Source organism: Centruroides sculpturatus, unplaced genomic scaffold (assembly GCF_000671375.1).
Source record: "Centruroides sculpturatus isolate CEXI.00-Female unplaced genomic scaffold, Cexi_2.0 scaffold982, whole genome shotgun sequence".
NCBI classification, from domain to species: domain Eukaryota; kingdom Metazoa; phylum Arthropoda; class Arachnida; order Scorpiones; family Buthidae; genus Centruroides; species Centruroides sculpturatus.
The window spans coordinates 80,869-103,962 of record NW_019385200.1 but is presented as its reverse complement, the minus strand read 5'-3'; the positions used below and the strand labels follow the sequence as shown (position 1 = coordinate 103,962).

The 23,094-nt window shown below is 47.6% G+C and overlaps 1 protein-coding gene and 1 non-coding gene across 2 annotated transcripts; both read left to right on the top strand.

The window, feature by feature from the left end:
- The first annotated feature begins 1,522 nt into the window (after nucleotides 1–1,522).
- Nucleotides 1,523–1,688, top strand: LOC111636070. Its single transcript, XR_002758477.1, has one exon. It is a non-coding gene; the product is annotated as a U1 spliceosomal RNA (small nuclear RNA).
- A 5,805-nt stretch (nucleotides 1,689–7,493) lies between these two features.
- LOC111636060 (acetylcholine receptor subunit alpha-like 1) lies at nucleotides 7,494–18,430 on the top strand. Its single transcript, XM_023381221.1, has 6 exons — nucleotides 7,494–7,782; nucleotides 9,013–9,057; nucleotides 9,931–10,040; nucleotides 15,300–15,480; nucleotides 17,112–17,930; nucleotides 18,003–18,430. Exons 1-6 carry the CDS (start codon nucleotides 7,600–7,602, stop codon nucleotides 18,201–18,203), a joined length of 1,539 nt encoding a protein of 512 aa, XP_023236989.1. The 5' UTR covers nucleotides 7,494–7,599; the 3' UTR covers nucleotides 18,204–18,430.
- The last annotated feature ends 4,664 nt before the right edge of the window (nucleotides 18,431–23,094 follow it).

The window sequence follows — 23,094 nt, the reverse complement described above, 5'->3', positions numbered from 1 at the left end:
ACGGTAAATCTCCGCTTACTCCGAGTATTCGGGGCACCGGGTCGTTCCGGTGGGCGGGGTGGTTTTTCGCCGGGCGAAAACGGACCGATTTTGTCTTTTCTGTTGGAAGATAGGAGGGGAAAACGCCGTCTCCTTTTTCGTAATTTTTATTTTCGCGGTGTCCTCTATTATTGTTATTACCGCGTAACCTAATGGATAATTATTTTCGTCTACGGGAAGTAAATACGGGCGTTCCCGGAGGGTGGGCGTACCACCCCCTCTCGGGCGAAAATTTATCCGCATTAACCACTAACGAGGAATAAAATGGCGTTACTTTCGACAAACGCGGCCTTTTGCGGCCTTTAAACGACAGCCGAAAAGTCGTAATTACGCCTGGGGTTCCGGGCCGGTAGTAATGGCGTTAAATGGGGGGAAAACGGGTTTCGGTCAGACTTAGGCCCCTAACCCGACGGAAGATAGGCGAAATCTCGGCCCCGGACGGAGTTGGGCCACTTACTTCGGAGCCGGCGGATGGATAAACCGGGAACGGTGGCGCCGCGTAAACTAACGGCCGGCGCGTTAAATACTACGAGACATTCGCTTACGATTCTCCGCCGACGGTTTCTCGGGAGGGATGGGCAAAGTTTACAAAAGCGCCGCCTAGGCGTCCGATCCGACCGTTCCAGGCGCCGCGTTTTATTTATCGTTTTTATTACTCGCGCTGGTTAAGGGTCTTTACGGTGGAAAGTCGTAAATTCTGTGGCCGTTTAGCCCGGGTTTCGGCCGGCGTTAAGTTCGACCGAAATAAAACTAATTAATAAACGGAGAGAAAAATTTATTTGCGTTGTTACCCAACGTTATAAAATTGATAGGCAATTTTTAGCATTTGTTTTGTTTAACCGAAAGTTTTCGGGCGTTTGGCCAATATTTGTGGCAGAAAAGCTTTTAAAAAACTGGGCGTACTCCGGATCTTCCGAATACTCGATTTTGCCGCTTTATCCAAAGACCCCGGCTTCTTTTTACCGAGGTGGGAAAATGTCGGGAGTATCTTCTATTTTTTGCCCGGGTGTCTCTCCGACAAAGCGGAAGTTCGTCCGTAGCGCGGTCCGGCTTCCGACATCCCACCCGGACGGAAGGTAATTACGGCACATTTTCCGGTGGCTGTTAAAAAACAGTTAGGCCGAGAGGCCGCTAGTCCGGCCGTAAATACTTTTAATCACGATATATCGTCTATAGAGCCGTAACTGGCCTAGCGGAGCCCAAGGGCGGCCGCCGTCCCAGCGCGGAGGCAAATAGGTCACGCCATTAAAAGTATTTAGGGCCGGGTTTTTACGCTAGCGGAGTCTCGGCCTTATTCCCGGAGAAGTCGTACGTCCGTTACGTACTTTTCTAGTTTCTACGGAGTTTTCGGTGGCCACGGGGAAAGCGATTGTCTTTCGGACGGTAACAGGGTCCGAGTACTTTCGGGGCCGAAAACTACTCCATTTTAATCGGCCGTAAATTAAGATAGACCGTCGAGAAAAGTCGTGGCTTTTATACCGACATTTTTCGTGCCGCCGGTCGTTCGGCGGCACGAAAAATGTCGGCTCCCCCGGGGTCAGGCTCGACCATTGCACTCGGGTCTGGCCGACCCCTGCCACTACCCCAAAATGGAGTAGATGGGGCGTGTAATTTGTTGTAGCCGGGGATTGCGCTGGCGCTCTCCCCTTATAAATAACAAAAGCGGCCGGATGGCCGAGCGGTCGAGGTGGCAGCCTATCGCTCTGGGACCCGGGTTTGAATCCGAACGGGTCCAAACATCCCCAGGAATTTTTCCACCCGTTCGGATTCGAATCCGGTTTCCTGGGGGTGGTCCGTTCGGATATGTCGGACCCCGTCCCTCGCCACCCGGCAGCCCCATTGTGGGTCTGGCCCAACCCGTAATGGGCTGGCAAAAAGAGGCCCTCTTAGCGTCCACGGGGCGGAAAGAGTTTTAAAAAAAAAGTATTTAGTCGAACTAGATTCTCCTGGGATAAACTAGTATATCCCGACACGCGTAGGATAAACCCGTTTGGCCCGAAGTCGGGTTTGGCCGATAACGTAATACACGGACAAATAATGGAAATGTACTTTCAAAAAGGATTCTTCTTTCCCTCCAATTCGGACACCAACATTGGAAAGTATTGAGAAAATTTTCCGGAACGACTGAATTATCGATACGTAGAAAAACAGTTGATTTCTCTAGAAGGGGTTTATTGGTGTTTTATTGCAAGGTAAGAGGTTTGAATAAGAAATATTTAGAAATACTAAAAACAACGGAGGAATACGATTGTAATTTTGACGTACAGTACTGGCTTTTTGCCAGGCTGGGACAGACGACGAAAATCCTCCACCAAAAATAAAAGATTACCGACAAGAACGAATGGAAAGAAGACAATCAACACGGAGGCATGGTATTACGTATACATAGTAATAAAAGTTACGAAGTAATACCAGGTTTAACTTTGGCAAAGAACTATGTAAATATAGTTACGATAGTTGTTGGTAAGTCGACGACGGCGATAATCTATCGTTCCCCGTCTACAGACTAAGGAACTTTCCTCCATGTTATAAATGATATATTATTTTATAAATCAACTAAATGTGGAAAATATAAATACAAATAATTAGAGATTTCGGCATCGATTTTCTTAAAAAAAACTCTTCGGACACCTCCGAATCGATAAGCCTACGATTGGCAGAAAATCGAACGATTCTGGCCGAATCGATCGGCCTGTCGGATACGGTAAAATACTCACACCTGGATAGACTACGGTCTAACAAATGACAGCGAGTGCGCATTCTTAATAGACCGAAATTCCGTCTCCGATCATCTACCCATCGTCGTCTTTACTCCCGAGAAAGATCTCGATAAGGAAATGAAGAGGAAAGCCACCTACAGAAAAATCAATAACTTCTCCATTTACCGTTTATCAAATGCTCCGTCGTCACGTTTTACCCGCAATTATTTTTATACTCAAAGTTTGACAACCGACCAATTAGCCGACTACTTATATACTATTTTACCGGTTTTTATTGACAAATATCTTTCGAAGAAAGAATATGTAAAAAAGCAGAATTAGCAGGAAAGCAATCCTAAAGAATTTTATATCCGATCGCCCGTTGACATTAATATAACGGAAGAAAGTTAAGAATAGAAAATGGAAAACTCTCGAAGATCGAAACAAGTAATGTACTTAGAGGATATAAATAACTCGAATAAACAAATTCGGAATAACTACTACAGTGTTTTGTTTTCTAACATTAACTCCCCTTGTGATTTCTGGAAAACAATTAAAACCTTACCCTCCGGGGTAATCGAGACAAAGAACAAAGTTAAAATTATAAGGGGAAAGCAACTAATGGCCACTACACGAATTGGTAACGTCTTTGCCGAGCACTACGGATCCACCAAGGGTTTGGCACCAGATATTTGCGGCAGCGTCGACTCCAAGTAACGTGTAACAAACGCCTGTATATCTAATACTTTGTTTTTGGAAAACACGACTTCCCTACAGGTCTATAATACTATAATGGGCTGGAAAAACAGTTCTCCGGACATTCATTTTTTAAATAACGAAATTCTAAAATATATGTCAGACATCTTAACCCAACCGTTATCGTACCCGATAAATAAATCTTTGGAAAACGGCATTTTTCCAGAAAAGTTAAATCAAAACTTAGTTTTGCCGTTATATAAGGAGTGAGGGGAGTGAGTAATCGAGAGCCGCGTGCCGCTCAAACAAAAGACGAATCGACGGGATTTGAAAATCGCCTAAGTCGGGGTATAACTGTACATTAAGTCATTGACAAGAGATAATATTTTGTATAAAATATGTTTGAAAATGAATTTTAACCTCTACTTTATAACTAATAATTTTAATTTTTATAGAAAAAACTAAGATTTTATAGGCTATATATATATATATATACTCAGCAAAAATTTTTTTGCTCAGAGAAGTATATGTTCCACTCATGGACAAAAAAAATGACAGGGAACATCGGGTACGAGATGTCGGAGGAAGGCGGAGACCGTCCACTCGGACCGCCATCGTCGTTTAACGACGACGGACATTATTAAACACGTCCCGGAATCGAGCAATTTTAGAAGATCGTTTGGGGATTGCCGAGCCCGGCTTCGTCACGAAAACAACCGGCAAAAATTATTGCCGGGCCGTGGCTTTCCATCGTATTTATAATCAATTTATTAATTATACTACTAATTTAAATATATTTTAAATTAGTAGGATCTTGCCCCGTACAGTACGTCATACTTTCCCGATAACCAGAGAGCCGTGCCGGTCATTTACGTAATTCCGTTCCGGGGAAAAGGTTTAATTCAAATGACGTGGCTTCCGGTCGGGACGGAAAATTCGTATATAATCGATGGAAAGCTCCCTCCCGCCCCTAAGTTTTCCGTATCCGGTCTCGACTTTGATTAATCTAACTCCGTTCTCCAATTTAAATAAGAACGACGGCGAGAATTTATTGGTGGACGATGGCGGCCGGACATATTCGACTGGCCGAGGAAATTCTTTTTCCGGGCCAAGAAAGGTGGATCTCCGCTTTCGACCATCCGGCCAATGGCGCCGGACCGTCGATCGTCGCGGTGTTGCGCCACGCCAATTCCTTCCGACTGGCCAAACTGTCGACCAGGAATATTATTTGAGCGTTTTGCGTCGTTTGCCGGAAGCGATTGGTAGAAAACCGCCCGATGGGGCCGCGGTACGATAACGCATCCGTCGGCCGCGCTCGTCTCGTTGCTCAACTTTTAGACAAAAATTGCACAAATATAATCGATCCCGCCAGCTCCGTACTCGCACCGTTTACTCCGTTTCCCGGACTAAACTTTCCGCCGTTTCTAATCGATCGATGCCGTAAAACAAAATTTACTGCCAGTTCCCGGGGGTTGGGCCAAAGCGGCTTTAAAGAGTGTTTCCAGGATTGAAAAAAATGGTTGGCGCCAGTGCCGGGCGATGAGAGAAGATTACTTTAAAGGGGACGAAATAAATTTTGACCGATAAATTCGAATCTTGCGTCTTATTGGACCATTCCCGACACTTTGTATGGAAATTTTCTGAAATTTGCGGGAAGGTTTGGAATTAGGCCATGGATCCTATTAGATTTTGGCGGTTAAAGGCGGCGGGATGGAAGGATAGACAGTGTTCGGGCGTCGTATCTCGAGAGGGATGGGACTTAACAAAGATTTTTATCGCCATTAGCATTTACGATTTATTTATAAAACGGTATGAGAAGAGCTTTTTCAGGTTGAGATATAACTTCAATGTTCGATTGTGGGTTAGAGATTTACTCGGTTAAAAGGTTACTCCGAAACGGTAAAACGGGAGCTTACCGTTTGGGACCGACGACGCCGGTCTTTGCCGGAAAACACTTCCGGGTCTTCACCTCCCCGACGGACGAGTCTCCCGCTTCCCGGGAGGAGAAGGCGTCCGAAAGCTCGAGGTCGAAAGCCTTTGAGCGGGGAGAAGCCCCGGAAAGGAAAAAGTGGTTAGGTCGAAGGCCGAAAGGCGTCCGGGAAAGAAAAAGAGCGTTTTTGCCCTTTCCGGCGCCGGGCGGAAAATTTATCCACCCGCCTTCCTTCGCCGCCGCCCGATTAAGAACCGGCGTCCGAGAAAAGGGCCCTGGACAGTCGGTGTTCGAGCCGACAGTCGAAGAGAGGAAGTCTTCCGGGTAGATTTCGGAGAAGGGGAAAGTCGGTCTCTCCTTTTTCTATTCTCCGCCCGAACCCGCTCAATCGCTCGTCGATTCTTTCCTCCCTTCCCCGTCGTACCTTCCGCCGCCAAGAATCGTCCGTCGACGGATTTCTATCGGCATAAAAAAAGAGGCTGTTGTCCTCCTCCCACTCCACCGGTTTATCGGAGCGACCTTAGGGTTAAAATCCGATTTTTCGGCCACGACTCCTAAAGATAAAAACTATTCTCCGGATTTACGTAAAATCTCCGTCTTTATTAGCCAGGTTGCGTCCCAAGTTTTCGTCTTTAAAACGCCAACGTCGAACGTCGAACTCAGCAGTCTTGTATGAGGCGCTCGACGTTCGACGTTGGCGTTTTAAAGACGAAAACTTCGGCCGCAACTTGTCTATTTTTTCTTAAAGTATTCTTCGTTGGATACGGACGAGTTTCCGTCTCCCGGCCGCCGGCTTTTAAACGTCGATTTATAATTGGTAAATTCAAATTAAACGTGGGACGAAAACCCATTTTCCACCAATCGACGGGAAACGTCTTCCATATAAAAACGTCCCTACGAAACGAATCACCGCCCAGCCGATACTTTTTCCCAATGCCGTAACTAGCCATTCCCGTGTCCCGTGTAAGAACTGGCGTTTGGGCCCCTTAATTAATTAGGTTTGAGAAAATAATAAAACAAATATATGCATTTTCGGCTCCCCTTTCGAGTGGGCGCTGCTCGGGTGCACTCGTTTCCCTTCGACGGCCACCGAAGAAGCGTATTCTCCGGGCGCGGTGCGCGAAGAAAAATGGAGAAGAAAAACGAATTTTAAAGACGGGACGGAAGCCGAACGAACTCGGGTGGAGCGGGGCCATAATTATCCAATCGGGAATTCCGGGTTCCATTCTACCTTTTTATAGGAGACAAATTGTCTCGGCCACCCTTTAATATATCGGCCACGAGCCGTACGCGTCTACCCGGTGGAGTCGACTTATTACCCACCCAAACTGCCGGCGGGGTACTTGAATTTATCGACGGCGGGGGCCGGTTCAAAAATTGGGTACCGGTGGTAAAATGGCTCTTTGCCTAAAGCTCCGCTTTTCCCAGGCCACCGATAATCCGCTAATCCGGCGCGCCGAACGACACCGAAAAACGTCTGTCGCCGCGTTTTTCCCAGGCGTTTACCCGGCTGTCGTTACATTTTAATGAACGGCGGCGGCAACACCCGAAAAATAGTTTAACGGACGGTCCGTTAAACTATTTTTCGGGTGTTGCCGCCGCCGTTCATTCCGTAAATTTCGCCGTATTAATGCCGGGCAAACGGTAAACCGCTACACTCTAAAAAGTGGAGGAAACTTTTTTCGGCCGTCCTTAAAAACCCGGCGGCGCTTTTCCGTATTCGAAAGGATTCCCGGAATGAAAGCGATCCGCTCCAATCTCCAGCCTCCCCCTCCGGCGCCAAACCAAAGACGACCGTCGTTCCCTCCGACCGGTCGATTCTGTCCGCGTCTGGACCGAAGGAAAACGCGTCTTGACCTTTCTTTTTACTCTCGTCCTCCTCCCACCTCCACCACCGCCCGCGCCAAACTCGTCCATCCTCGGGATCCTTCTTCCGCCCGCGCACCCGGCCCGGCCCGGCGCAAGCCGGGCTACGGACCATCGCTTCCGACTCTCCGCTCCGCGCTTCCACCGCCGTTCTCGGTCTGCCACGGAAGTCTTTTCCTCCTCCTCCTCCTCCTCCCGTCGTCGGAATGCGGACGACCCGGCCGGATCGAAAGCGAGGCCGGCCTCGGCCGTCTCTTCCGGTCTGGCTTTCTCTCCGCCAGAGGGCGCCGGCCATCGGAGGCGGCGGCGGCGGGCCGACAGGCCGAAGCGCAGCGCAGCCCAGCGGACGGAAGGAGCGGGCCGCCGGAGATGCATCCGGGCACGCTTCTGTGCCTGCTGCTGGCCTGGGCCTGGGCCCGGGCCAACCCCGACGCCAAGAGGCTGTACGACGACCTGATGAGCAGCTACAACCGACTCATCCGACCCGTGACCAACAACACCGACACCCTCACCGTCAAGATGGGCCTCAAACTCTCCCAGCTCATCGACGTGGTGAGTCTCTTCCTCTTCCTTCCTCGCGCCCCCCCCCGCCGCCCGCCTCCCTCGGGCCGAAGGAAGAAGCTGGAGAGAAGTTCTTTCTCCGCTTTCTCCCCGCCGGGGTGGGACCGTACCCTTCCGCTGACTTAAGAAGCCTCCGGAAGTCCGGGCTCTCCCGGTCCGGGGCGGGCCCGGAGATCCGGCCCAATGCCCGGATGCGGCGGTTATCGCCGCAGTAGGACTGCGGTCCGCCGCCCTACTCGTCCGCATCCCCTTATCCGAAAGGAAGAGCCGGTTCGATCTTTACCGACGGCGCGACGGCGTCGTCCGCACCATCCCCGGGCGGCGGAGGCGGGCGCCGTTTTTGGCGGGATGCGCGCGAGCGGACGATTTCGGACGGGGTAATAAGAGGAGGGCGAGGGATGGAACGAAATAAACCGGAAATTACCGGACCGAAACTCCGTTTCTTCCCCGGGCGGAAAAGGCCGCCGGTTATATACGGACGGAAGTGGCGCCACCGCCAGGAAGGAGGAGGAATCTTCCTCGGGCGGGACTGTGGAAAGGGGCGACGACGGCCGACCGGGAAGAAAAGAGCGCAAAAAAGCATTCCCACGGCATCTTCCCGGTCGTCGTCGTCGAAATCGATCGACTATCCGCCGTCAGCCGACCACCGTCTACCCGCGGGGGGGGTCGATTCTCTGCAGCCTCCGCGGGAACGGCGCGGTCCACCTTTTTTCGGTCGGACGGATAATGGAAATTTATTTCTCTTTCTCGGGACCCAGAAGCCCCGGCAGAGGGGAAGGGTCTAGAAGAATAAAAAGACGGCGGACGGATGCGGAGAAAGCCGTCGGTCCGAGAAACCGTCCTTCGACTTCCTCTCCGCCTTCCCACTCCGGAGCCGGACGGAAAAGCCTATTTTAACCGGGAGCGACCAAAGACTCGATGGGACTCGGTGTTTCCTTCCCGGTCGGGCCCTTAAATTCCCCCATCCGGCATCCGTGTCGGTCGGAACCCTTTGCCCACTCGGACGGAAATCGAAAAGTGACCGATCACCCCGTCTTACCTTTCCCTTCCCCCGGGCTCCGACGAAAGGAAAATCGGCCGGGCCCCGGCTTCTTTCTTCTCCGCCGCTCCGGCTTTTTGTCCGGACGCCGACTCCTCCCGCCCGTGGCCCGCGCGCGGTAAAGCCTTCCCCAAAGGCCATCCCGGTGTTTTTCTGAAACCGTTGTTTTTTCTCTTCGACAGAACCTGAAGAACCAGATTATGACCACCAACGTCTGGGTCACGCAGGTGAGCTCCTCTCTTTTTTCGCCTCCACCTCGCGCGCTCGAAATTTCTACCCGGCCCGCCGGGCCTCAGGTGGGCTCCGCGCCCGAGGGTCCGGCTCCGGGTTTCGTCTTCCCGTCCGCGCCCGGACTCTTCCGAATGTCGGCCCGCCGGGCCCCGAGGGAGACGTTTCTCGACGGAGGTGTTCTCCCGGCGGCGTCCGAAGGTAAACTTTGCGCCCGGACGGAGAAAGGACGGAAAGGGCGCCGTTACGGCTAAAGTCGCGTACCGCCTTCGACTTGGCCGGGCCTTAGAAAGGGCGCGGGTGGGGTACTTAATAAACCCGAGTTCGGTGCCGCGGGGCCGAGGGTAGCCTCGACCGGTCGACGAGAATAATCCGCAGCCAAGAAAAGCGGTTCTCGGAAAACTTTCTTTCCCACAACTTTTACATGTTTTTCAAGTCGTATCCGATGTATGACGTAACGTATTTTTAATGTTACGTAATTGTCGTCTTTGCTTTCGGGGTAGGCCTTCCTTCCAGACTTCTATATTTACTCGTAAAAATAAATAATGTAACTGGCATAAATATATTTGTTAGTTACAGAATCGTCCTTTTAATTGGCTTAATCGGTGTCGAAATTTCCCGGTAGATCGATAGAAGAGAACGGCGATTTTAACAAAGAAAACAATGAAATTTAATTTGTGTATTGTTCGTACGGTAGCCCGGTCGACGGTGTTCCTTACGGAATACGGTCGGAACCTTGTCATCTTACGCGTTGGGTGCAAAAATGGAAAAACTTTTTCTCACTCGGGTCGGATGGTCCAAATGTTACGTACGCGAGTACCGTACCGTACGTCCGACGCCTCTTGCCTTATTGTTTCTCTCTTCTTAATTAGAAATGGTCGGACCATAAATTGATGTGGGATCCCGAAGAGTACGGAGGAGTGCAGCAACTCTACGTTCCTGCCGAGCAGATCTGGCTGCCGGATATCGTGCTGTACAACAAGTGAGCCCTCTCTTCTTTCTCCCCTACCAAACCGGCCGCGCCGCAGTCTTTCTTCCTCGGCCCGCGAAAACACGCCCCATCTTCTGGCCGATCGGATTCTCTGACCCGTTCCGGTTTCCGGAAAAGGTGGGGCCGGTCTCCCGTCCGAGTTTTCCTTTAAAGGGCCCGTTCTCCCTGCCTTTGTTTACCTTTATTTAGAAAGTTGATGAAACGGGTGCCACTGGTAGGTGTAACCTAGGATGGAAATGGGGGTAAGGAAGAGGGAGTATGCTAGTGAGTAGAGAAAGGGATGAATATTGAGCTATTTTATAGGGTTTTGATGGGGGAAGTTTACAAAACATATAAACATTATTTCTATTACATCGATATATGATATATAACAGAAGATTACAACTAAATTAACGTAAACAATGACTGGAGAAGGTGGGCACATTTAATAAGCATCGGTAAGTCAGTATTAGATGGTTGGCATAAATATAGTATAAACACGGATGGTAGAGCGTACGTAAAACCAACTCGGATTTTAATATTATCGTCCTCTAGATTGGGATGCGCTACTCGACTGTCTACTAAGGCTGCTCGCTGGTGGGATCTAAAGTTTCGGTCCACATTAAGAAATCGTCGATGAGGAAGTTTGAATTGCCTGGTCGGTTTTGTCCTCTGTAAAGTATTGTTTCCGTAAGTGAATAGAGAGGTTGAGGCGCACGTTTTAAACGTGTAAACGTGTACGTGTGACGTTCGGCGCCGCTTTCCCGTAAGCCTAAAAGTTTGACGATGGTGTTTGGAATGTCGAGCGTGATTCCACCGACTATCCAAACACCATTGTCAAACTTTTAGGCTTACGGGAAAGCGGCGCCGAACGTCACACGTACACGTTTACACGTTTAAAACGTGCGCCTCAACCTCTCTAATGGCGTTGGCTGGCGAATTTGGAGTAGGCGAAGATTAGATGGAGGCTGTCCCCAACATCGAGGGACAGCTCGCCGTGTTCCGTCAAGACTTGGGTGGTGTCAAAGGTTGGTCTTTGTTGAAACTCGATATCAGAACCTCAAACACACACTGTTATAGTTAACAAAAACTTTTATTTAAACACAAAAGGAACATATATAAACATTACAACTTCTCACATTCATCCACGTCTAAAGAAAAAGGCGGGAAAAGAAGAACAAAAGGAAAAGTAAAAAGGGTAGGGGGAGCTTACGAGCAAAAACAAATATTTTGAGCAAACCAGTTCTCGTGAGCGTCACTGCACGCTTAATCGCGTAAATCTCGGCTCGTGGGACAGTCCAGATGGGTCCCAATTTGAAAGCGGATCCGCGTGGTTTAACTCCATTCTTGTTACGAAGGCGGCGCCCGCATTACTGTCCCGTTTAGATCAGTAAAAATGAACGCATCGTAGTGGGTATCTGGCGGTGGTAGAACGTCGTATATATTAGGGTCATACTCTAAGATGTAAGTGCCAGTCTTCTCGCTTTCGATACTATATTCGTCGATGTCAAAATATTGCTCTTCGATGAGATTAGGAATGGTCTTTGTATTGTGGATTGACGTATACGTGCCCATCGAGTTGGTCTTGCGGGTGAGGTTCCGGAGCCACACGACCGCCCTAGCCTTCGGATAAATGGGTGCGAGTCCCGCGATGAAGGAGAGCCGAAGTAATGGCCGTGTGGTAAACCCGACAAATTATCAAAGCGGCCCGACTTTAAAGAGCTCTCTGCGGATGCGTTGATTAAAAGTGGCCTTGGCCCAAATGGGGGACATATATAGCGGGATAAACTGGATAGCCTCCAGATGTTCCGAGAGATGCTAGGGAGGATATTGGCCACTTGGTTAACTCTGGCACAAACGTGGTTTACAATGTTTCTTCCAAGGAGCGAAACCGCTCCTCGCTTAAAAATCAACAATGTTTCGATGTTACGATGTTTCGTACAAGATTACACTTAGGTAAATCGTATCCTTAACCCTCGGTATTCTTATTTTCTGGATGGTGATGCGGAGTTTTCTGCGGAGATGTCTTCTTAGAGAATATTATATATTTGCACTTGTCGAGATTGACTGGTAATTTACGATCTCCGCTCCAGGAAAAGACGCGACGATGCAGCCAATTACAGATAATTTGGAGGTGGTCGCAATTTTGATCACTAATTAGTGCAATCGTATCGTCCGCGTAGCCTTGTATCAAATAGTCACTACTTGTGTTTAGTGATTCGAGAAAGTTATTGTATAGGGCTATCCATAGGCCCGGATGGCCGTGGAACCCCGAGGGCAGCCCTTCGGAACAAGATGGATAAGGGTGGTGTTATTGCCGTAATAACCAACTTGGCTTTCGTGCGAGAAGCAGCTCGTCAGGTTGAAAAGATTTTGCGGACAATCGTAGTATGGTAATTGCTGTAGAATTGCCGTCCACCAGAGGTTGTCCGAGTCTGTAGTCGATACTGATGGGTAAAGTGTGTTTTCTCGCTATTTTGGCCTTTTCGACACGATCGAGTGCCGCGGATATTGCTGTGATCGTAGACTTGCCCCGGGGTAAACTCGTGTTAGCGAGGGCTTAGGAGATTGTTCTTACGGAGGTGTTTCGAGACCCCGCTAATTAGAAGCTTATCTAGTAATTTACCAATGACAGGCAGAAGGTAAATAGGACGAAATTCGCTAGGACTCTTATTTGACGTTTTTGGTACGAATTTTACCGTAGTCGTTACGTGGAACGTGGAAAGTAGCCCCGCGTTAGACAACGGTTAAACAGAGTAACGAACGTGGTGAGAATAGTAACAAATGTTTCCTCGACCAACCGTCCCTTCACCCTATCCGGCCCAGATGCCTTCTTTGGTTTTAATCGAAAAAATAAAAGGAAGGAATTTGGGTAGCAGCAGGATGAAGACACAGATAATAAGAATGAAGCTCACTCGATTTGCTATTTACAGTTTATAGATAGTAATAACATTGTAGAAGACTCTTTTGCAAAAGTATCACAGCTGGTGTTAAGGCCTAATATTTTCACCTTCGCGATCCTTAATATTTTTATATCCGAAAATAATTTGGAGTGGACCAAATGCGTTGGTATCTGTACCGATGACGTTCGTCCCATGTTCGGGTGTTACGGAGGATTGCGAGCACTTTTTCGAAGCGAAGATTCCCAATGTATGCGAACCCATGGCGTTATTTAAAGGGGAGCACTGGCATCAAAATATCCGAGTCATACATCGAACTGGGTCTTAGAATATGTGGTAAATACAGTATACTGTACTTTATAAAACTCGGCCGAAGGCAAGATTTTCAAAAAACTATGCGACGATACGGGACGCGAGCGCACGTCTTGTTTCTACCACAACACTTCGCAATGGCTCTCTCGTGGTAATGTTTTGTCTGGCGCGTTTGAACTGAGACAGTAAATTTATATTTTTTATCTAGAGGAAGAAGACCACAAGCGTGTCTAAAATTTGGCGAATGAAGATTTTTTGGTAAAACTAGCATATTTATGCGATATTATTGAAAAGCCGAATGCTCCGAATCTCTCTCTGCGGGTAAGCGACACGCACCTTTTAAAGTCGGTTGAGAAAATTTCAGCTTTCATAAAAAAAATTAAAACTATGGAAAAGACAAATGAAAAGAATGCATGCCCTTGTTGCGACAGTGTTCGACTGCCAATGGAGTTGATTTCTCTCCAGGTATGAAATCAATTTTCGAAAACCTTTTATTACAGCCTATCACCCGGTTTGAGAGGTATTTTCAAAATGATTATATCGGTAAATTTGCACGAATTCAAGATCCATTTAATGCCGGTGTTCCATCCGAATTTACTGCTGCGGAAGAAAAGATTCTTATTGAGTTGTCTGGCGACAATACGTTGAACACAAAATTTAGCAGCGTGGAATTAACTGAATTTTGGATATCGGTTAAAGACGAATGTCCCTTCTGAGTGGTAAAGCTCGGAGAATCTTAATTCCATTTGCCACTTTTTATCTGCGAAGCCGAGTCTATGATAAAAACTAAGCATTGCACGAAAATCAATGTGGAGAAGGAAATGCGGGTGGCTGTGTCCAGTTCGATTCCAAGATTTGAAAAAATGTGCGGTGATCAACGAGCTCATCCATCCCGCCAATTATAATTAATTGAATTTGCTGAATTACACGATTATGTTACCTTAAATACTTGTTTTATTTATTTTTTGCTTAACGTCCTAACTCTTTAATTTAAAAAATTATTGGCTATTTAGCTATTTCGCAAATTGTACTTGTTGGAATTTGACACGGGGTCCTTCAAAAAATCTGGATTTAGCCAGGGCGCTGAGAATCAAAAAAGTTTTGGAACCGCTGCTCTAGGCATTGGCATCATCCCCTGTCAACTAGGGAGCCCGACTGATGACGGCCCGTACGTTATCCAGTTCGTCTAAGAGGGTCTATTGTTTGACAGGAAGAATAATAAATGAAGCGTCTTTCCATCGATGCGCGGGGTGTGAACGGTAGTGCGGTCCAGGGAAAGATCGGGCACGAACCGAAGAGATTTGAGTTCCCGACGAAAATTCCGGTTTTAGGAGTTGGGCCACGTATCTCGGAGAAAAGGTGGACCATCTTCCGCTGAAAGTGAAGCTGCCGTTAACAGTTTAAGACTCCTGGATCAAAATTACGTTCGTGTCCCACTCTTCGGCCGTTTTAAGGAAGAGGGGGGTCGGGGCCTTACCCCGTCGAAGATTGCCCCGATGAATCCGAAACTTAGTACTGTCGTTAGTTAGGTTGGAAGAGTTATAATTCATACGTTATTCTTTCGATTGCCCGTTTTCAGTTTCGACGTTGTCGGGCGTATCGGTCTCTCGGCCACGGGCCGATTCCTAGGCCGGGCCGGGTGGACAATAAAGGTAAACTCATTCCTAGGCCGGGCTGGACGAATAAAGGTAAACTCATACCGGGAGACAAAATTGGAAAGAAAAGAAAGAGCCAAAGTAGCGGAACGGAGCGGTTTTCCCTACAAATATCGTGGGCCAAGAATTAGCCGTGGGAAGTGGCCCGTTAGTAGAGGATGCCGTAAAACGCGTTATTCTCGGAAGTTTAGCCCTAGAAAAACGATTAAAGTGGCGTGCCCGTTAACCTTTTTTTCTTTCCCGTTCGCCGGGGGGAGCCACAGAGGGTGTTTATGGTAAAACGGAAGCCCGGAATAGGAACGGGAAAGTTGAGTCGGGAGAAAAAATAAGCGCGTGTCTAATCTTGTCGGTCCTCTTCGTCTCCCGCGGGAGAGGAAGAGGCGCTGATCCCGCTTTGTTGGCAGCGCCGACGGCAACTACGAGGTGACCATCATGACCAAGGCCATCATCTACAGCAATGGGACTGTGGTGTGGAACCCTCCCGCCATCTACAAGAGTTCCTGCCAGATCGACATTCAGTACTTTCCCTTCGACAACCAGATGTGCTTTATGAAGTTCGGATCGTGGAGTTACGACGGATACCGGGTGAGTCTCTTCTCTTTCCCTCTTACCCCGATTTTTGTCCGGCTTTTCCCCAAGGCTAAGGCGGAAACGGAAATCGTTTGTCGTTTCGTACCGCATGCGGGGGCGACGGGCCGTTACGTGACAAAGACCGGCAATCCGTTGGTAAAATGGACTTCTTCGGGGACCGCGCCGCTATTCTCAAACCAGGCCAAAGAAGGATCGCGCCGGTAAACTGGTCGGACTGGCCAAACTGACACAACTCCGGTCCCCGGTTTGATTTTCGGCGGGTTGGTCGGCTCCTGTCCACCGACGGATGGACATCCTTTGCCGGCCCCCGGCCCCACCGAGACGCGGACTTCTAAAGGCAGCTATACACGATAAGTTAATCCTTTGAGGCCGCCTGTCCTCCAGGAACTTCAGAATTTCTTATCGCCCACAAACCAAGAAAACTTCTCAGCAGAGGGTGGGGCAGCTTGCCCCGGGCGCCACTGGCAGAGGGGAGCCAAATGGTTTCCAAGAAAAACAAAATTTGTTTTTGGAGGGGGAGGGGGCGCCAATATAGTGTCGCGGCCCGGGTGCCAGTTATGTTGGCTACGCCATTGTGTTTATTATTACGCCACTGATGTTTATTGGCAACAAATTCTATTAAAACTCGCGGGAAAAAAGTATGCATAGAAGTCTATGGTGTAAATAGTAGTAGTAGTGGTTTGGGTAGCACCGATCACACAATTAATTTTTCATACGAATAATTTTTTAATGGAATTATTTCAGATCACAAAATTAATTTTTCAAGAGAAATCTTGGGCTATAGATTTGTTAAAAAGCATCAATTATCAGCGAAAGATCAATGGCAAGTCGATTTTACTACCAAAAAATTCATGGATTAAATTTTATAGACGAATATATATTAATAATTGTCAACCACATCCGATATTAGTACAAATTGTAAACATTATTATCGCAAATTAATTTAATAATTAAAAATAATTTATTAAACTTTGTCTTATTTTAAGTCGTCGCGTTTTAATTTACTTGGATATTAAAAGAATAAATTTTTTTAAATGTAAAAGAAAATGATAAAAAGTACAAAGATGTTTTATGAAACTGAAGAAATAAATTGAGAAGTTTTCTAAATATTAAAATTATTTATAATTTTTATTTACTCGAGAAATTTTTGATCCGAAAATAATTCATAACCTGAAAAATTAATTAATTAGGTTATAAATAATAAAAGTTAATAAGGTTATAGAAAAATTCTTCCAAACATTCACCAGACATTGTTCTCACACACGTTTAGGTCGGCACTGACACTGCGCCAGAAATATCAAATGGTTTTTCAATTCTACTCGGGTGGTCGGTACAGTTCGCCGAAACTGTTAAATTTTCCCCCACACACTTCCAGGAATGACTCAAAATCAGGCATGCATGGTTACTCCTTTCAGGATTAACCCATGGTGTATAGCCGCCTTTATAAGACGGACCTCTTTCGCACTTGACTCCGTTCATACGGGAAGAGTTTCTCCTACTTCTCTGTTTCCTAGCGAAAAATACGCTACGCGTTCCCTCCCGGTAGGGACTTTCCTCCTTTCCCAACTCTTCTTTTTTCCGCAGTAAAAGCACCGCTTCATCCGACCTCGTATATTTCTTGGCAGGTGGATCTCAAGCATTTGCACGAGATCGAAAACGAAGACGTCGTGCCCATCGGGATCGACCTGACCGAGTTCTACTTGAGCGTGGAATGGGACATTATGGAAGTTCCCGCTAAAAGAAAGGAGAAATACTACAGTTGCTGCGAAGAACCCTACCCGGACATCACCTTCAACTTGACCATCCGTAGAAAGTCTCTCTTCTACACCATCAACCTCATCATTCCCTGCGTGGGCATCTCCGGGCTCTCCGTGCTGGTCTTCTACCTTCCCTCCGACAGCGGCGAGAAAGTGTCGCTCTGCGTTTCCATTCTTCTATCGCTCACCTTTTTTTTCCTGGTTCTGGCCGAAATCATCCCCTCCACTTCCCTGGCCATGCCCCTCCTGGGCAAGTACCTGGTCTTCACCATGATCCTGGTGACGCTGTCGGTCATAGTCACCATCGCCGTGCTCAACGTCCACTTCCGCTCTCCCTCCACCCATCGCATGTCCCCCTGGGTGCGGCGAGTCTTCATTCGCACCCTCCCCCGCTGGTTGCTCATGCGCCAGCCCCAGTACAAAATCGAAACGGACAGCGAAGACAGCAAGGACGGTTCCAAGAGTAACGGGACGGAACCCTACCTCAAGGACCCGCTGGGAAACAACACCGAGAAGCACCCGGGCACTTCCCACTTCCGTCGGGCCGCTTCCGACGACGTCATCATCCACGAACTGGAATCCAGCCCGGGAATGGTGGAGAGGCGATACCCCCGCGAGATCGAGAGGGCCATCCACAACGCCATGTTCATCGCCCAACACATCGACAACCAGGACGACTTCGACAGCGTGAGTACGGCGCCCGGCGGCCCGCGGGGCGGCGCGGCGGCGGCAAGGACTAAAGCTCTCTTTCTCTTTCAGATCAAAGAAGACTGGAAGTACGTGGCCATGGTGCTGGACAGGCTCTTCCTGTGGCTCTTCACCGGCGCCTGCATCGCCGGAACGGTGGGAATCTTCCTGCAGGCCCCGCACCTGTACGACCAGGAGAAGCCCATCGACGTCAAGATCTCCAAAGTGCCCCACTTCCAGGCGGAGCTGCCCACCGACTACGCCGACACCTAGGGGTCCCGGCCAGAGACACGGACCGCGACGGGCCACTCGCCCCTCTCTTCCGTCCCGGCCGCGGACACCCTTTCCGGTTTTATCGCCGGGGACCGGGACCGGAGCCGCGCTTCTTCCGGGCGGCGGTCGAGTTCTTAGGAGCTTCCCTCGGAGCTTTTAGTCTGTAGAGTGTCGACTTTAAATAAAGCAAGATGCACTTTCTCGTCTCCTTCTGGCGGCTGCCGTTACTTCGGACGAAAAGAACGGCCACCAACCTCGGGAGCGGTGGCGTAGAAAGCGCCAAGAGAAGAACGGTGGTTCGTTAGTCGCCGGGTCAAACTCTTCTCGGAAATAACACCGGACCAAAGACGATCCGTCCCCCGATCTAACGTAAAATCTTTCGATCGGCCACTTTCGGGTCTTTTCGTCCGGACCAATCGCGAGGGCCGACGCTTCCGCGTTCTTTATAAAGAGGCGAACTAATCGTCGGCCGACAGACTCTCGGCTTCGGCGATTTCTCACATCGGTTTCGTTTTTTTTTTGTATTTTCCTTACTTTGCGTAATTTTCGCGTTTTCGTCAGGCCCTGGAAAAATAGCTAAACGTCGGTCATTCGGTGACGAAATGAATTATTCCTTAATTATCGGAGGCATATTTCGTAAATGGAACTATTAAAGGGCCCGTACTGTCGATATAACGGCGCGGCTTTTCGTCCTTATCCATATATTTACATCTTAGTTTTCTAGGAGTATACGGTATTTGTTACGTCGCGTACGGATGGTTATTTCGCCATATCGCGGGTGAGTCGGTCATAATACCTGGCTAATTTCGTCAGAGGAAACTTTAGCCCCTATATTGTTAATCCAATTAGTTTTATTGTAGTAGGTATAATACGTTTTCTTACACTTTTAATCCGCCAACACTGTACGCGTACGTGTGCCCGCGTACGCGCGTACATAAAATAACTTTTTACGTGCCGCGTATACGGAACACTTGACATCTCGGCGGCATTAAATAAGTTTATCTTTTTCGTATCGACGATATTTGCGCGGCGTCTGAATTAATTTCGTAATGCAGCGATACCGCGGTTTCCGCCGATAATCCGTCCGAAAACAACGGGCGAAATGCGAAACCGACGAAAACCCGGCCAATCATTTCCACACGAATCGACGAAATCCAATTAATTGGTTCTAGACACTCAGAAACACATTTTATAGAGAATAAATATTGCGTTTAATACTAAAAACAATAAGAAATTAATATAAAAGACTGATGTAAAGAACAAATGAACGTTTATCACGATGGAGGTAAAAGGAGAGGAAAGCGATCGATCCAGCGAGAACACAAACGCCGACTGGAAGAGAAAAACAATGAAAATGGCCGACGACGCGGTCTTCCAGTTACGTTAAATTTATTTTTCAACTTATTTAATTAAGGAGAACGGCTTAATTAAAAGCGAAAACACAACTAGAGTTAAAGATTTTTCAATTTTAATACAACTTTTAAATAATTAAATCAATCGTCAGATTACGCGGTAACGACTAAAAAATCGTCGCGTCTTACGTAAATTGAATTTAACGCCTGGCTTTTACTTGGGATGGCTAAAAGTCCTCGGACCTTTCGATATCCCCGGCCGATACAAGGCCGTACCCGGTGGGAACGTCGTATCCCCTCGATACACGCCAGATTTACGCCCGGAGCGTAACGACCTTATTTGTCGGGGATTTTTCGGTAAGAACTCGTAGGCTTCGGACTGGGCAAATGCGCCCGCGTATAGCGGGGCCCTCTTTTGGGACGATTATAGCCGAGATGGCGCGCCTCGTCGATTACGCGGGCGTATGACGTAGAAGGCGCGTTACATTGTATATCGCGCTCATTGCGCGGGAGTCTAGACCCCGGTGGCTTTTAGCCGAGCCAGAGAAATTCTGGAAAAGTCTTTCCGCGCGCGTGCGGATACCACCAATATTCGATACGGCCAGTCCGTAAAATCTCGCCATCTAGGATTACGTCTAGATGGCTGGTCTGGCTGGGCCAAGATAATTCCTTCCGTCTTGTCTCGCCCGGAGTCGAAAGTTAGCTAGTATCGCTTTCCCCGGTCATCGATTTTATCCGGAATGCCGTCGCATTTATTTCCTAAGTTGGCTGTCGATTGCGCGGTCGCCCGGATAAGAACGTCGTCGGCGTAAGCTGTGGCGACATCTTTTCCCAAGTTTCGGGAAGGAATGTGTAGGGTAACAGTGGCCCACCCCCGGTGACTCGGCATTCGAAACTGTTGTTATCGGGAACCGGTACAAAAAGCCAGTACCGGCTGGCTTCCGTCGTAAGCGGGCCTTCTTCTAAGGGATTTTTCCTTACTACGCCAATATCGGTTTTCTTTTGGCCGAGCCAATAAATCCTAGGTTAATAAGCCGTTGTAAAAGACATACGTGTAAAATTCGGACAATAACGAATCGTATATCCGCGTAGCTATTTATTAATTTCAATCATCGTTCGATCTTAATGGTTAGACACGCGCAGCGCGCACCTAATATGATATAATTTACTATACGACAAGTGCGCCGTGGCCGTGGATTATAGTTTAAACAATAATATCGATGTGGTAGCCGCGTAAAGAACTTTGTCATTCAATCCTACTGATGTTTAGATCTAACATTAAGCAGGCAAACACGAACAGTAACAAAAAAAAAACTTTATTAGAAAAGGTTAGAACTGTCACAGACATCCTCGGGCGACACCCGGACAAAATCCAACGAACTTTCGCGCCTTTTCTTTTTTGACGTTGCCAGCCACCCTTGTTGGCAAGTGTTGCCAGACAGAGTTCGTGATCTTGGCAAGTGTTGCCAGACAGTGTTCAGGATCTCTGGCGCTGGCGGCCACAGAACTTATCTATCGTACTGTACAGTACAGTACATGTTCGATGCGAATGGCAAATCCTACCGACATTCCTTTCGCGGGCCGATTAAAATATAAGGTAAAATTAGCGAAAACCGGAATGGCAATTATAGAATATTTTTTCCGTTTCGAACGGGTTTTTTAACAGAAAATCTCTCCGTTCCGTTTTGTATAAGTTTCATCGTACGCTTTGTAATTTAGGTAAATATCGAGAGTGGCGGCAGCCAATCTTGCCGAATAAAAACCACCGACCGACTACGTATACGGGAACGGGAGTTGCCGATTTTCGGGGACCAATTTCTCTGTCCCGAAGTCTAAAGTAATTGCCAACATCTCGTTCGAGAGCTAATTGTTTTCTTAGGTAGCGCGCAAAATTTCGACATTTTCTATAAAGCGGTTGCCGAAATAAAAGCGCTAAAGAGCCGCATTTTCTTCTTTTTCTTCATCCGGCATTGCCGATAGAGAAAAACTATCCAGTCTGAAAGCTCAAACTTTAAACTTAAGCCTTTCTGGTTAAGAAGTAGGTCAAAGTTCACTGGGTTCCCGTAGACCGTTTCAGTTTTAGGGCTTTATTCTTCATTTATTTCCGATATCGCCAGAGCGTAATCCGGTTAAGTACAGCGATACATATATAAAATTACTCGTCCCGACTGACTGAATGACTGATTGATCGTGGCCCAGAGCAAACGGCCGAAGCTACAAGTGAAATTCGGTACGCAGTTAGGGTACGTCACGAAAACGCGCATTAAGAAGGGATTTTTCGAAATTACCCCGCGGGGGGAGAGGGAGAGGATTAAGGCTTAGCCGGAAGAACGGCTTTCGAAATTGATTCCCATACTTTCCCTTAAATTGATAACATTTCAGACATTGTCATAAATATTTTTATATATTTCGATTTTTTAACCAAATGTTCGAATCTTTTTAAATTATAGAACGATTGTAACCGTTCCAGAAAATTGATCAAATTGAAAATAGTTGGTTTGATTCTCGGCAATTGTCATCATTCTCGGCGGTAGGTGTTATATAACAATTACTACGGTGGTCGAAATACTGAATATAAATGGGGTTTGCTTGCAAAACCCCCGCGGGCCAAGCCGCGGGTAACAGCTATTACGTACATAATTACGGAGAGATAGTGTTCGAGCGATACGACGGCATTAGTGAAAATGGTAGGAACGGACGAAGAGACGACCGATAAAAAACCGACCAACACGATAATTAGCGCGAGAATAGAATAACACGTTCGGTAAAAATGTAAAAAGTTTTTAAAATAAAACGTCGTAACGGATGGCACCGAACGCGCTTTTAAACGTCGCCGGGAAAGTTAAGCGACTCGTTGCGGGACTTTTTACCGGGTTATTTAACAACTGGTACAGATATAAAACTGTAACGTATAGCGGAGTCGATCTTACTACGACGACCGACTCGTTCTTAGAGAATCGTAGTTCGTGGCCGAAGACGGAATACGGCCACGCCTCGTTTAATAACCCAATTTTTAACTCGACCGCGCCAAAGCCTACAAATCACTCCCAGCCGAAGATTTCGGCAAAGAGTTCTTCGGAACCTACCTTTTCGGCACGAGAAATTCAAGCGCATTAATTAAAGGCAAACCGTAGACACTTGGTGGTCGTATCGTCGTACCGACTTAAAATGTACCGTACGTTTCGCCATACTTTTCACCAGGGCCGTGGAGTCGCGTAAAAATCTACCGACTCCGACCAGGGGCGGACTGGTTACCGAAAGAGACCCGGAAATTCTGACGTCATTACGTGACCTCGGAATAAAAGATTCGATAAATAGAGTTCTAATAAAGATAGAGCGTAGAAACTTTTTATTTCAAAGCTAAAAGACTCCTGACAAGGAGAGCCTACGGCTTTGGGGTAACGGATTTTGATGATCTTTGTTGTAGAGGTAGTACACCATGTGAGTGTACTACCTGTAAAATACTAAAGTGCAATACTCAAATATAATCGAGAAAATCGAACTTAAAGTTTTTTAGCACTTTATATATAAATTATACG